Source organism: Rhinolophus ferrumequinum, chromosome 3, assembly GCF_004115265.2.
Source record: "Rhinolophus ferrumequinum isolate MPI-CBG mRhiFer1 chromosome 3, mRhiFer1_v1.p, whole genome shotgun sequence".
Lineage (NCBI taxonomy): Eukaryota > Metazoa > Chordata > Mammalia > Chiroptera > Rhinolophidae > Rhinolophus > Rhinolophus ferrumequinum.
In genome coordinates this window covers 1,830,639-1,844,774 of record NC_046286.1, presented here as the reverse complement: position 1 = coordinate 1,844,774, position 14,136 = coordinate 1,830,639, and the positions used below count along the sequence as shown (strand labels likewise).

The 14,136-nt window shown below is 50.5% G+C and overlaps 3 protein-coding genes across 3 annotated transcripts in view; all 3 read left to right on the top strand.

The window, feature by feature from the left end:
- Window positions 1-7,708, top strand: part of LOC117020244 (class I histocompatibility antigen, Gogo-B*0103 alpha chain) — a 151,991-nt gene extending 144,283 nt beyond the window's left edge. The window contains exon 8 of the mRNA XM_033102594.1: window positions 7,312-7,708. Within this exon, the coding sequence (XP_032958485.1) occupies window positions 7,312-7,316 (5 nt within the window). The 3' untranslated portion in view covers window positions 7,317-7,708. The remainder of the gene's footprint in view (window positions 1-7,311) is intronic.
- The window catches only part of LOC117020250 (class I histocompatibility antigen, Gogo-B*0101 alpha chain-like), a 36,567-nt gene extending 28,859 nt beyond the window's left edge, over window positions 1-7,708 (top strand). Inside the window, exon 8 of the transcript XR_004422657.1 lies at window positions 7,312-7,708. The gene's annotated coding sequence lies outside the window, so the exon portion shown is untranslated. The remainder of the gene's footprint in view (window positions 1-7,311) is intronic.
- LOC117020264 (HLA class I histocompatibility antigen, A alpha chain-like) lies at window positions 3,903-6,755 on the top strand. The gene is made up of 6 exons (XM_033102620.1): window positions 3,903-4,080; window positions 4,361-4,630; window positions 4,890-5,165; window positions 5,746-6,021; window positions 6,133-6,246; window positions 6,688-6,755. The coding sequence occupies exons 1-6, from the start codon at window positions 4,017-4,019 to the stop codon at window positions 6,738-6,740; spliced, it is 1,053 nt and encodes a 350-aa protein (XP_032958511.1). The 5' UTR covers window positions 3,903-4,016; the 3' UTR covers window positions 6,741-6,755.
- Window positions 7,709-14,136: the final 6,428 nt, after the last annotated feature.

The following is a 14,136-nucleotide window of genomic DNA, read 5'->3' as shown; positions in this document are numbered from 1 at the left end:
ACTTTACTGCAATGATCCTTAGAAAGAACCACCCACCTTGGAACAAGCCACAGCCAATTGTTATGAGCCATGGCAGAGAGAGGGCTGGGGTGTCACAGGAAACAGCACTGGCTAGAAATAGGTCATGTGATCACTGGCATCTCTATAGATTTTCTGGGGTACAGTGTTCAATGTGACGTGCAAAGGAATTCTATCTGTGAAGGATTTGATGTGTTACATTTAACCTCACATACAACTGAATTAACTTTTACAGAAGCAGAAATGCATATCGTTGATCAGTATAAGTTAAAATGGAAAATGCTAGAAAGGGGAATCCATTGATAGAATAGAGTGTGAATGAAGACACAACAGAGCTGCTTCAACACAAACTTCAGCGGCGCATATCAACAGTGCTTTTTTGAATCGCGTTCGTGTCCAAATCACTTCTATCAAATCTCATTCAAAAACACAGTGAAAGATGTGACATTTATTCTAGGATGCCAACCGGACAGCCAGCTTTGGAACACTTTGTCCCTAGATTGGCATTAACCATCGCTGCCCACTGCACCACAACACAATTGTTGTCAGGATGCCAAGTGAGGTGTGTAGACTGAGGCATGAGATTCATATTTTTCTAATATGTTGAAAAGTGACTTCATTAGGCATATATTTTTGAAGATGTTGAGTAAGAAAATTGGCATTTTAGCCAATATTTTTGACATTCTTAATGAATTTGAAAATTCTAAAAGCAAAGATAGTTGTTGTAAAGGCATTATGTATTGTTACAGTGCTCAGTCTTTAAACTATGTGATCCAGCTGCTATATGTTCTCAACTTTGTTGCCAGTTATTGTAGGAAACATTGTTACTAAAGACATCTGCAATAAAAACTTACAAATATTGTTTTATCTCCTTTCTCTGTCTCAAACTTTTAATCATTACATTCCAAAAGTGAAACTTAAGGCCTTAAAGAAAATAATCAGATAAAAGAAGCATTTGGTTTATAAAATCCTGAAACAATATTTAATTGAAATTTTTATTTTTATATGTATGTAAATTCTTTGACACTCCTCCCTGCCAGAGGTGGAGTAATTCCTTCTCTCTTGAGTGTGGGCTGGGCTTAATGACTCACTTCTCATCAGGCTGATGTAATGGTGTGTGACTCTGAGTCTAGGACATAAAACTCACTGCAGCTTCCATCTTGGTTGCCCTCTCTCTCTCTCTCTCTCTCTCTCTCTCTCTCTCTCTCTCTCTCTCTCTCTCATCACTGCTCTAGGGGAAGCTAGCTGCCTCGTCATTTGATAGGAAAAGTCCTTACGGACAAGTCCACATAGCCACAGAGCTAGGAACTGAGGCCTCCTGGGACCATCCAGGAAGGAAATGAGGCCCCTTCCAACAGCCCTGACTGAGCCGTGTTTCATGCGAGTCCTCCAGCCCCAGTCAAGCCTTCAGATAATGCAGCCCTGGCTGACAACTTGACTGCAACCTTGAGAGAGGCTCTGAGCCAGAAGCGCTCAGGGAAACCTCTCCTGCATTCCTGACCCTGGGAAACTGGGAGATAACACACATTTGTTGTTTTGAGCTGCTAACTTTTGGGTAGTTTGTTATGATGTGACACATTGTGTCTAAAGAGAAAATGAATTACTGTACTCTTTCACTTGCTCTTAATTAATTATAAGATATTAAACAAGTCATTTGGTTTTAAGATTTAAGAATTTCCATGGCTAATAGATAAGATGCATTTTATTACTACTCACAATGATCTATTTACTTGAACTTCATTTCCAACTGTGACCCCAATAAAAACAAAGGGAAGAGCAGCAGGCCATCCTAGGCTGATTCTGTGATGGTCCCCAATAACCACCCTGGATATTCACCTTCCCCAGTTATTCAATCAAACATTAATATAGGTGCTGGGAAAGGATTCTACAGATGTAACTAAGGTCTCAAATCAGCTGTCCTTCAGACCTGGGGACTATCCATGGGACTGTCCTTATCAGGGGACTACTGACTGGGGTTTCCCTTCCCCAAAAATTCCAAATGAGAGAGATTCAATGTGAGGCATTTCTCCACTGAGGGCTTTGAAAATGGAGGGCCACATGGCAAAGACTGCTGGTGGACACTAGGGGGCAGCACACCCCTCGCTGACAGTTGTCAAGGAAAAAGGGACCTTAGACCTACAACTGGAGAAAATTGAATTCTGCTAACAATCTCTATATACACTTGGAGGAAGAGCCTGAGCTCAGGACGAGCACACAGCTTTGTGACACCCTGACCAGAGATCCCATCCACACGGAGCCTGGATTTCTGACTAAGGAATTGTGAGCAAATAAGTGGGTGTTGTTTTGAGCCACTAAGTTGTGGAATTTGTTACGCAGCAATGGAAAACTAATACACAGGCTCAACTGTGCAACAAATAAACACACAGCATTTTTTCCACTGGAATGAATTTATGAACTGATATGCCCACTAGTTTTTAATAAAGTACTTCCTAACTTTTTTTGTATTTTTCAGGTTATGATTTTATGTGATATAAATTTTAATAGAATCATTAATTCATTCAACAAATAATTTAATGCCCACTATCTATGAGGAATGGCTTCATATGCCTGGGGATACAACTTTGACACAAATGGCCCAAAGCCCAAGGCTTTCTAGAAGCTTCCCAGAGTGAGACGGAGCCACTGGAGTGTTTTTAGTGAAGAAATGACACAGCCTCTCTGACTTTAGCAGGATCGCTGATCCACATGGGGAGAATAGTCCTTGGCTGGCACGTGAGGTGGTGGCACTAGTGCCACAATCAGGAGTGAGAGGGTGGTGGGGACTAAGGGGAGAGGAGGGCCTGAGGGGTGAGAGAGACAGAGAAGGGCTGGAGAAGCAGGGGGAGGGAAAGAGGCAGAGGTGAAAAGTTCTAAAGCAGTGGAACTCTCAGAATGAAATATGCGGTTTTATAGATCTTTAATAAATTATCTAGGGCCCAGCGGGGTGTTCTGTGGAGCTGCCTAAAAATTAATCACCTTCTTTTGCTAATCAGTTTAAAAAATAATGTTTCCCAATAAAATATGCACACCACTTAGATGTGAATTATTCATTTAAAGAAATAGGCGATGCAAGAACATTTTAACATTTGCAATTTTGAACATTTGCAACTTTGAGGTTGTACGTGGTCTGGGTTGAAATACACGGTAACAAACTGCTTCCACGTGCTTCTTTGTATTGAGGATGCCGGGACTCAACAAACTCAGGGCTGTGGAATGAAGATCATTGTACAATAGAAACATCCGGAGTCACAGGTGTACCATCTGGGAAAGTAAGACTTAAGAGCTTTGAGAGTCTGGCTGCAGTGCTGTTTACACATATTTCTGCACCGAGGGGTACAAATCACGATTTTACATATTAGCTTCCTGATGATCAGGGGTTTCCAAGATTGTTACCCACTGTAGTTAATAAACAACAAGGAGATTGGTCTTTGTGAGAATCTCTAGCTGGTGTTTTCAGGCACAATTTCTCCAGGATTAAAGAGAAAAGCCCTTTCCTTCCTCTATTCCCATGGGGAGCTCACTCTCTGGCACCAAGTTCCCTGGGGGTGTCTTCTTCTAGAAGAATCCAGGGGGAGAGGTAAAGGGTGGGAGGCAGGGAGTCCATTTCTGGGAGAGGGATTCGGGGAAGAGAAGATGAAGAAAAGGGGCTGAGTCCTGGTTTCCTCAGACAGCCCCTGGGTCAGGACTCAGGGTGACAGTGTGACAAAGAGCGCTCCGTGCAGGAGGAGGGGTCTGGGCAGAGTCCCAGGTCCCCTGAGGGCGGAGTCTGGGGCGGGGAAGCTCAGTGTTGGGGAGACCCCACCTCCCCGCGGTTTCACTTCTTCTCACAAACTGTTTCGCGTCCTCGCGTCTGGAAACTCGTGACGCGGCCCCAGTTCTCACTCCCATTGTGTGTCCGGTTTCTAGAGAAGCCAATCAGTGTCACCGCCTTTCTGGTTATAAAGTGTCCACGGACGAGCCCGCACACAGACTGTCCTCAGAGCTGGAGGCTGCCGGTCATGGGACCCCGAACCCTCCTCCTGCTGCTCTCGTGGGCCCTGGCCCTGACGGGGACCCGGGCGGGTGAGTGCGGGGTCGGGAGGGAACGGTCTCCGCGGGGGGAAAGCGAGGGGACCGCCGGTGGGGCCGCAGGACCCCGGGGAAGATGTGTCCCCACCACCCCGGCCCAGACCCCAGACCCCCCCTGGCCCCGCCCTGTCCTGACCCGTGTCCCTTCCACTCCTGTCCCCCACTCGGGTCTCCCGCCCCCTCCCCTGTCCGTCCCGCCCCTTTTCCGTCTCCCGGGCCCCTTGCCCCCTCCCGGCCCATCGCCCTCAGACCCGGGACACGTCCCCATCCCCAGGCTCCCACTCCCTGACGTATTTCGGCACCACCTGGTCCCGGCCCGGCCGCGGGGAGCCCCGCTTTGTTGGCGTCGGCTACGTGGACGACACGCAGTTCGTGCGGTTCGACAGCGACGCCGCGAATCCGAGGGCAGAGCCGCGGGCGGCGTGGATGGAGCAGATGGAGCCGGGGCACTGGGACCAGCGGACTGGACACGCCAAGTTATACCAACAGATTTTGCGAGCGGACCTGCAGAGCGCGCTGGAGAACTACAACCACAGTGACGCCGGTGAGCGACGCGGGCCCAGGTCCCGGTCACGACCCTCACCCCTACGGACGGGACGGGGTCTCCCCGAGTCTCCGGATCCGAGGTTCACCCCAAGGCTGCAGATCCCGCCCGGTCCCTCCATCCGGGAAGAGCCAGCAGGGACTTTGACCTAGTTTCATTTTCAGTTCAGGCTCCATCACTGCGGGGTGGGCAGCGGCGGGGCGGGGCGGGGCGAAGGGGCGGGACTGAAGGTCAGAGCTGACCGCAGGGCGGGGGTCAGGGTCTCACACCCTCCAGGCGATGTACGGCTGCGACGTGGGGCCGGACGGGCGCCTCCTCCGCGGGTACGTTCAAGAAGCCTACGACGGCGCTGACTACCTCGCCTTGAACGAGGACCTGCGCTCCTGGACCGCGGCGGACACGGCGGCTCAGATGTCCAAGAGGAAACTTGAGGTGGCACAAGTGGCGAACCGCCTGAGGGTCTACGTTGACAGCAGGTGCCTGGAGTCACTGGGCAGATACCTGGAGATGGGGAAGGAGACGCTGCTGCGCGCAGGTAAGAGGGGCCGCGGGACTCCTACGAGGAGAGGAGGAAATGGGACCCCCCCCCGGACCCCCCTTCCCCGACCCCGGGAGATGGAGTCCGCCTGGGATTTCAGATCCGGTACCAGAGAGTGACCCAGAGGGCCCCCCTTCTCTCAGGGACAGTTAGGGGTGCAGTGTCTCCGGGGATGGAGGGGGGACCATCTCAGAAATAACTGATCAGCGGTTCCCTGTGACTCTCGCAGCTGCTCTGGGAACCGAGGGACTTTCTCTCTCAGGCCTTGTTCGCTGCCCCGCACACAGTGTGACTGAGTTCTGACCCCAGCTTTTCTGAGTCATTTGCCTCCACACAGGGAAGAACCAGGAATCCCCCATCAGAGACCTGTCTTTGACCTTGGGCTCTCTCAACCTGATTCTAGAACGTTCTAAAAAATAGATTATCCTGAATGTCTATGTCTAGTCTGGTGTCTGGGTTTTGTGTTCCCTTCCCCCACCCCAGTTGTCCTGACCAGTCTCAGGATGGTCACATGACCACTGCTGGAGTGTCCCATGAGGGATGCAAAGGTCCTGAATTTTCTGACCCTTCTCCTCAGATCCCCCAAAGACACATGTGACCCATCACCGCACCTCTGACCATGAGGTCACCCTAAGGTGCTGGGCGCTGGGCTTCTACCCTGCGGAGATCACCGTGACCTGGCAGCGTGATGGGGAGGACCTGACCCAGGACACGGAGCTCGTGGAGACCAGGCCTGCGGGGGATGGGACCTTCCAGAAGTGGGCAGCTGTGGGGGTGCCTTCTGGAGAGGAGCAGAGATACACGTGCCATGTGCAGCACGAGGGGCTGCCCGAGCCCCTGACCCTGAGATGGGGTACGGAGGGGGCCGTGGGCACAGAGCCTCTTCTCAGGGAAAGCAGGGGCGTCTGGAGGACTTCAGGTCGGGGCTGAGGCCTGGGGTCAGGGCCCTCACCTTCCCTTCCAGAGCCGCCTCCTCAGGCTGCCATCCCCACTGGCATGGTGGTGGGCATCATTGCTGGGCTGGCCCTACTTGGAGCTGTGGTCACTGGAGCTGTGCTGTGGAGGAGGAAGCGCTCAGGTAGGGAAGGGGCGGGGACTGAATTGCCTTGTCCTACTGGGGGGTTTCAAGCCCCAGGTAGACGTGTGTCCTGCCTCGTTAGTGGGAAGGACCATCCACACACGTGTGCTTTCCCAGTCTAGGACTGTATTTGCTAACACTTACTCTTTATTAATGCACATGTGAAAATGAGGGACAGATTTATCACCTTGATGAACTGGTGATGAGACTTGATTCTCAATAGTCACAGGTCAGAGCAGAAGGTCCCTGCTGAGGACAGACCTCCAGGAGGGTGGTTGGTCCAGTCCCCAAACATGTACTTTCCCCAGGTTTCCTGATCCTGTCCTGGGTCTGTAGTCACAGTTCTGGAAACTTCTCTGGGGTTCAGGACTAGGGGGTTCCTTTAGGACCTCATGGTCCTGCGTCCTTCCTGGCTTCTCATGTGATGTTTTCTTCCCACAGGTGGAAAAGGAGGGAGCTACGCTCAGGCTGCAGGTGAGTTTGGAGCGGGGTGATCCCTGAGACCCTTGGGATAGTGTAGATGGAAGCCCTTGGGGGAGCTCCCCCACCCCCATAATTCCTCCATTAGCCACATCTGCTGGGAGCTCTGACCACATCCTGTTTTGTTCTCCCCCAGGCCGTACCAGTGCCCAGGGCTCTGATGTGTCTCTCAAGGCTTCTAGAGGTGAGACCTGGAGGGCTGAAGTGGGGAGGGGGGTGCAGAAGGGACAGGACTGGGGACTGGGGATTCTTTGGGACAGTTTGAGCATGTGGTGGACTGTTGAGAATGTCACCACTTACTGTGTTTCCCCAAAAATAAGAGCTAGCCGGATAATCAGCTCTAATGCGTCTTTGGGAGGAAAAATTAATATAAGACCTGGTCTTATGTTAATATATGACCGGGTATATAATATAGTACAGTATAATAATAGAATAGAATAGAATAGAATGGACAATATACTGGATCTTATATTAAATTTTGCTCCAAAAGACACATTAGAGCTGATTATCTGGCTAGATGTTGTTTTCGGGGATACACGGTACATCCACTAACCTGAATTTGTTCATGATTATTTTCTTCTACAGCATGAGACAGCTGCCTTGTGGGGACTGAGTGATGCAAGATTTGTTCCTGCCCCCACTTTGTGACACAGGAACCTCTGAGCTCTCTTTCTGCAAAGGGCATCTGAATGTGTCTGCGTTCCTCTCGCATCATGTGAGGAGCTGGGAGACTGCCCGCCCCTGCCCTCCACGCCTCCTCCCCACACTGACCAAGAATCTTCCCTGACCCACTGTCCTGTTCCAGCAGAGACTGTTTGCATCCCTGCCTTTACTTCATGTTACACTGAGCAGCAACTTCTACTTCCTATGGAAATAAGAATCTGGATACGAATCTGTTTTTTCAATTCTTGCCATGAAGGTTTGTTGGGTTAATTGAAGGAGAAGATCGTAAAGTTTGAGAGGAAATAAATGGAAGACCTGAGAACCTTCCAGAATCCGTGTGTTTGCTGTGCTGAGTCTGTCACAGGTGGAGACAGGAGAGGCTGTGAGGACCGAGCGTGGATGCGGCCCGAGCCCAGTCGGGGCTCAGTGCATCGTGGGCTCTGACGTGGTCACTCCTCGGCGGGGTCACCTCCCTGCCCCTTTGTCCTCGTCCCTTCAGTAGAACCTTGTCCCAGCAGGACCTGTGATCACAGGGACTCGAACATCACCCAGATCTGGTCTTGTCAGTGACGGCTTCGTGTGGCCGGGTCACCAGGCTCAGGCCTGGCCCGGCCCTCAGCCCCATCCTGTGGGTATTCATTTGTTGTTTGTATAGAGGAATATGACTGTGTTTGTTCTTGTTACGAGTCCTGGTCTCGTTCTCCTCTGGGTGTCCCCTGTCTGTCAACAGCAGGAGGTATTTTTCCTGTCAATGTCCCCACAAGGCCCAGGGGGACCCTGCATATAGGAAGGAGTCTGTGGATTGAGAGATGATTTTCAGACTCATCCGGCTCTTGCCTCCTTCTAGGGCTTGATGGTTCTTTCCATCTTTTCTCAAACTATCAGAGGAACCAGATTCTGGAATGAGCAGAGGAGGGATCCCGTAATTTCTCATCTTAGATAAGTTCCTGCTGGAATTCTGCTCTGCTCGCTGCCCTCTCTCCCTGCCCTGAGCTCTAGTGCTGGCTCCAGTCCAAACTCAGGGGTTGATGAAGCAGAGTCTGCCTGAGATTTATATTTAGTTGGAAAACAGGACCCGTAAGTCAAGGCTCACTGTTTACTGAAGAGGGAAATATAACTGCTGTGGTGAGCAGGAGGGCAGGTGTGGGAGAAGAAGGGGGGTGAGGGAGAGCAGCACCTGTGAGAAAAGGGGAGGTGGCCCTGATGCCAGTGTGAGGGGACTTGGTGCTGTAGCTGCCACAAAACAGCATTTGACCCGAGGCTACATTAATAAATACACTGTCTCTAGAACAGGGAGGTGCTGTCACTGATCACTCACTGACATTGGCCGTGTGCCAGATGTGTGACAGTGTCTGCATCTGGGAAACATCACTGATGTAAAGTCAGAAAAATGGCTGCCCTTGGGGAGCGTCTGTTCCAGTGGGAAGAGACAGACTATATCCTAATAGCACAGTAAACGAGGAGGGTGTGTATGTTAGAGGGAGGTAAGTGTTCCGGGGAAATGCAGTGGGGAAGGGGACCAGGGTGTGAGGTGTGGGGCCAGGGAAGACGGCTTTTTAGATTTGGGGTGCTCAGGGGGCCTCACTGGGAAGCTGACCTTGAGGGTAGGTGTGAAGGACATAAAGAATTACCCACAAGGACGTCTGGGCACGTTCTTTCCAGGCAGGGAAACTGCAGTGGGAATGCCCTGGGGCAGGAGTGTGTCTGGTTTCTGGGAAGAGCAGGGAGGCCGGTGTGGCTGCAGCAGAGAGTGATGGAGAAGAGACAGGTGCGGCCAGACCACATGGCCGGGAGGGTGGTAGACGGCAGTGACCTGTGCTCTGAGTGAGTGGGAGGTACAGGACAGTTAGGAGCAGAAGGGGACATGGTGTGACCTCCTTTCAGAGGACGACTGGGGCTGCGGTGCTGAGGACAGACTTGGGGGAGGGAGGCCGTCGGGAAGCCGGAGGAATCTGCAGGGTTCTGGGCTGGACATGCTGCCATTGGAGATGAGCGGTGGGAATAGTGGGAGTGGGGTTCTGGGTACGTCCTGAAGGTGGACATTACAGTGTTTCCTAATGGGTCAGTCTGGGGTGTGAGAGTCAAGGACACCCAACATCTCAGAGGATGCATGTAGAAAGATGGATTTGCTGTCAGCAGAGATGGGGAAGGGTCTGGAAGGAGCATATCTGAGGGGCGGGGGGCATCACAGGCATTGATTTTAAGAGATATTGGAGATGAGATGTCTGTTAGAAATACAAGTGAGGTCATCGGACTGGCAGTTGGACAGATGAATCTAGAGATTAGGGGAAATGTCTGGGATGGAGAAATAGACTTGGGAGGTGTCACACATATAAATGATATTTAAAGCCTTGAGCACAGATGAGGTCACCAAGGGAGTGATGGCCGTAGAAGAGAAAGGAACAGGACTGAACCCTGGCCCCCAGTGCTGTGATCTGATCAGACCACACACCTGAGCAGACAGCACAGTTCTGGCCCCATGTCGATAAGGCACGTAGACCAGCGAGTCCCAAACTTCCCTGGGCACTGGAATCACCTGGACATCTTGTTAAGACTCAGAAAGTCTGGAGCAGAGCAGAGACTCTGGATTTATAAGGAGGTTGGAGCTGCTGCTGGTCTTCAGATCACACTTTTAGTAGCAAGAGCGTCACCAGGATTCCCACAGGGTTGTGTGTCAGCCTCACCTGCAGGGCTTGTTACATGAGATCTGACAATTAAGATCGCGAACTCACCCTAGAAAAAGTGCTACATCCCTCACTGCTGAATATCACTGCGGTCACCTTCGAAGTCCTCCCCTTGGGAAGCTATGCACCAACACCAGCGCCTAGTCCACCGTTCAAAGAAATTTTGGAATTCTTTCTGGAATGGCCATCAGAGCTGTCATCATACAGCACTTGATGTCCTGAATGTCATCAAAATGTCTTCCTTTCAATATTTCCTTTATCTTCGGGTAAAGAAAGAAGTCATTGGGGGCCAGATCAGGTGAGTAGGGAGGGTGTTCCAATACAGTTATTTGTTTACTGGCTAAAAACTCCCCCACAGACAGTGCCGTGTGAGCTGGTGCATTGTCGTGATGAAAGAGCCATGAATTGTTGGCAAAGAGTTCGTGTCGTCTAACTTTTTCATGCAGCCTTTTGAGCACTTCCAAATAGTAAACTTGGTTAACTGTTTGTCCAGTTGGTACAAATGCATAATTAATCCCTCTGATATCAAAAAAGGTTAGCAACATCTTTACAAGTTCACGAACTTAATTGTCAGGCTTCATAGGATTCAGGAAGATGCTAAGCTTACTGTTACAGTTGGTTATAAAGGACACAAGTGAGCAGCCAGATGAAGAGGTCCGCAGGGCGAGGTCTGGAAGGGTCACTAGCACAGGAGCCTCTGTCACTGTGGGGTTCGGGCATGCAGGATCCCCCTACCCCAGCTAGCACGTGGATGTTTTCACCAATTCAGAAGCTCTCAGAACCCCATTGTTAAAGGGTTTTATGGAAGTTTCACTAAGTAAGCACAATTAATTAAATAATTGGATATGGGTGATTGAACTCAACCTCCAGCCCCTCTCCCCAGAGGTTGGATGAGGCTGAAGTTCCGACCCTCTAATCACAGCTTGGTCTTTCTGGTGACCAGCCCCCACCCTGAAGCTGTCCAGGACCCCTCAGCCAAGAGTCATCTCATGAGCATCCCAAAGACACGCTGGTCACTAAGGAGATCACAAGGGTTTAGGAGCTCTTTGACAGGAAGCAGGGACAAAGACCAAATATTTCTTATATTTGTAGCACAGATTATGCCCTGGTCTTTGCCCACAGATCCCTTATAGGAAAACAATCATAACAGTTAAAAGATGCTGGCACATCACTGGAGTCCCATTCAGCCATTAACAATCAGTTCAGTCCATCCGTTCAGTATGAAAATGTCTCCCAGGCTGAGGCCACTCAGGTTTGCAGGCTCCATTCGATCTTGTCAGATTCCAAAAGCAGAGGTGGTCTCAGCTGTACACGGCTTCCCCCTTTCAGGCATCGCTATAACTGAGCTAGAGACAGTCTCATCTCTTGCTCACACCTCCTCTGAGTGCTAATGTAATACTCGATTTCCCTCAGGACATAACCCATTTACTCATTCCTTTACCCGCAGCTACTATTCCCCATTCTCTCCATTGATACCAAACGTTTCCACCTTTGGAAGGGACGTTAGCTTTGATGGCTGTGCTGGTCTAGACGGCAGGCAGCGATACCTGTCTAGCACGTGCGTCCCCTCTGTCCATTCCACCCAGAGGGGACGGTCACAGTGCAGGACTAGTGGGCTCACTGAGCACAGGCCGTACAGCTGTGGTCACTGTCAGCCCCTGGGGATCCTGACACAGGTGTGACAATATAGTTAGTGTCGTGCTCACCAGTTAGTCCTGTTTCTGGCTCTTGTGGTGGCAGCCCTATCCAGAGACCAGGGCACCAGGTGGGAAGAAAGAAAGTTGAGGTGACATACAGTCACACCACCGTCCCCCCACTTGGGAAGGATGGTAGTCATACCAGCATCCTGCCCCAAGCTCTACTCAGATCCACCAGGGAAAAGAGGAAACCAACCATGGGGACACTCCCGTAGCCCCTCAGGTGGGGTGTGAGCAACAGGCATCAAGGGGTGTCAGCCAGCCCTTCGTGCCTCTCCCCCACCCATTTTAGACAGCCAACGTTTCCATTGTCCATCTAGTTCTCTACCAAACTATTATTCCACGGAAGATATCTCTGCCCTCGAGGGACATTGTGGGCTGTAAGTGTGTTCCTAGGTCTGAAGAAATGTGACTCGGCGTCCAGACTGGTGCAATGTCTTCTGGTCCTTTCCTAGCGCTCTGAGCCTTGGCATGGACGACCCGGTAAGCCAAGCCCAGTCCAGAAGCAGCGGCTACTCTGTTAAGACCCATTCCAGCCGCCACCCTGCGGCTCCAGCCTCCGTGTGACTTGTGCCTCGAAGGCCTTCCCTCCAGGACATCTGTGACACAACCGTCTGCGGTCTCTCTCTTGTTGGCACACAGAGCAGTTCTTTGTGCCTCAGCGCATGTAAGAGGAATATGCCTAGACTCAGCCCATCTCATCTTTGCGGCAGCCCCCCAATGTCCACGTATTTCAGGGAGCCTGGGGAAAGAGGCTCCCTGCCCATGTGCGTACCCTCCCTGCATCCATCCCCTGGCAGCACGATCCTGTATAAACCATCCCTACGTTTTCATGGAACACTTCCAGGCACTGTCCTCAACACTAGAGTGTGTCTCCAACGTTATTCAGGACATCACGTGTATTCCAGGTGTGAAGATTATTTCATAGGCTAATTTCAATTAATGTCCAGTAGCAGCAAGTGACTGCCCCTTGAATGGAAATTCTCTAGTTCAAAGTTCCCGCAGTCACCACTGAGCGGCTCAGAGGCTTTGCCATGAGGTCCCGTAGCTGCTCCACTCGGGCTGCTGTACAGAGAATGTGTCTGTCCTGGCTCTGCAGCTTCCGTTCCCTGCTCTTTGGGTTCCATTTAGCACGTCCAAGTAATGTTGCTTACAGGGTGCATTTGCACGTCTCTGTCTTGCGACACTAGATGGGGACAGTGTTCCCCAGCCAGACATAATATCCGTTCCCATAACACACTCAGGTACAGGAGACACTGCCTCGTCACTAAAGCCTGCATCAACTGTCCCGTTTGCATCCTCGTCTTCACCTGGATCCTATCAGCTCTTATGTGTCTACTTTCTCTCAATCTAACTGTGCCCATGGTAGGGCTTCACTAGCGGGTTTGGTGCCACAGGCAGGGGGTTCCCGTGTGAAGCACCCAGTGTAGACCATTACAGCCCCTCTTCTCCAACCCTAGACCATTCATCCTCAGCTGGGGTTCGAGTAAACTCTGGCTCTTAGTCAATCTTTATCCTGATTAATGTGCCTGACTATTGTCCCAAGTGGTTACAGATCAGGTTTCTCATTCTAGTCTTTGCCGTCCTGCTTTTCAAATTCCTCCACACTGGGGTGAATAGAGTCATCTTGTTTGGGGCCCTTTAATTAATTATTTTTTTTTTTTAAGGAGAGCACAGCTCACAGTGACCCATGTGGGGATTAAACCGGCAACCTTGGTATTATTAGCACCACGCTCTAACCGAATGAACTAACAGGCCACACAAGGGCCCTTTAATTTTGAAAGAACATCAAGGGTTCCCCCTTTACTCCACCCACCCTTCAACAGTGCTGTATTAAGACCTGTGCTTTAACTTCATCAATGTTTGTTTTATTCTTCCTGTTTCTTTTTTTGGAAGCAAAGAAGCACAAAGCTCTTGAGTTAGGAAAACAAATGGTACTTTCAGGGAAGGAATGGGGGTGCCTCAGCCTTTCTTGTTGCAGAAAAAGCATAGATAGCTTTAAAGACAATTAAGAGAAACCTGACCCAGATGCCCAAACAAACAAGGAGTGACTAGAACTTTATCATTATTTCTCTAGGCTAAGCCCTTGGGGATACACTGGGACATGCGGGATGTCCCCACGTGGACTTCTATAACTCCGGGAGGTATAACTGGAAGTTTTACCTTCTGAGCCCTGCACTCATTTCACCCAACCCCCCACCCCCTGCCCACAATCACTTCTCTGTGTCTCTGAGGTGTTTTTGTGTTTCCTTTAGATTATTCATATAAGTGAGAGCACCCAGTATTGTCTTTCTCTATCTGACATTTTGTTTAGCATAATACCCTCTAAGTCCTCCATGTTGCAAATGGAAGGATTTCTTTTTTAT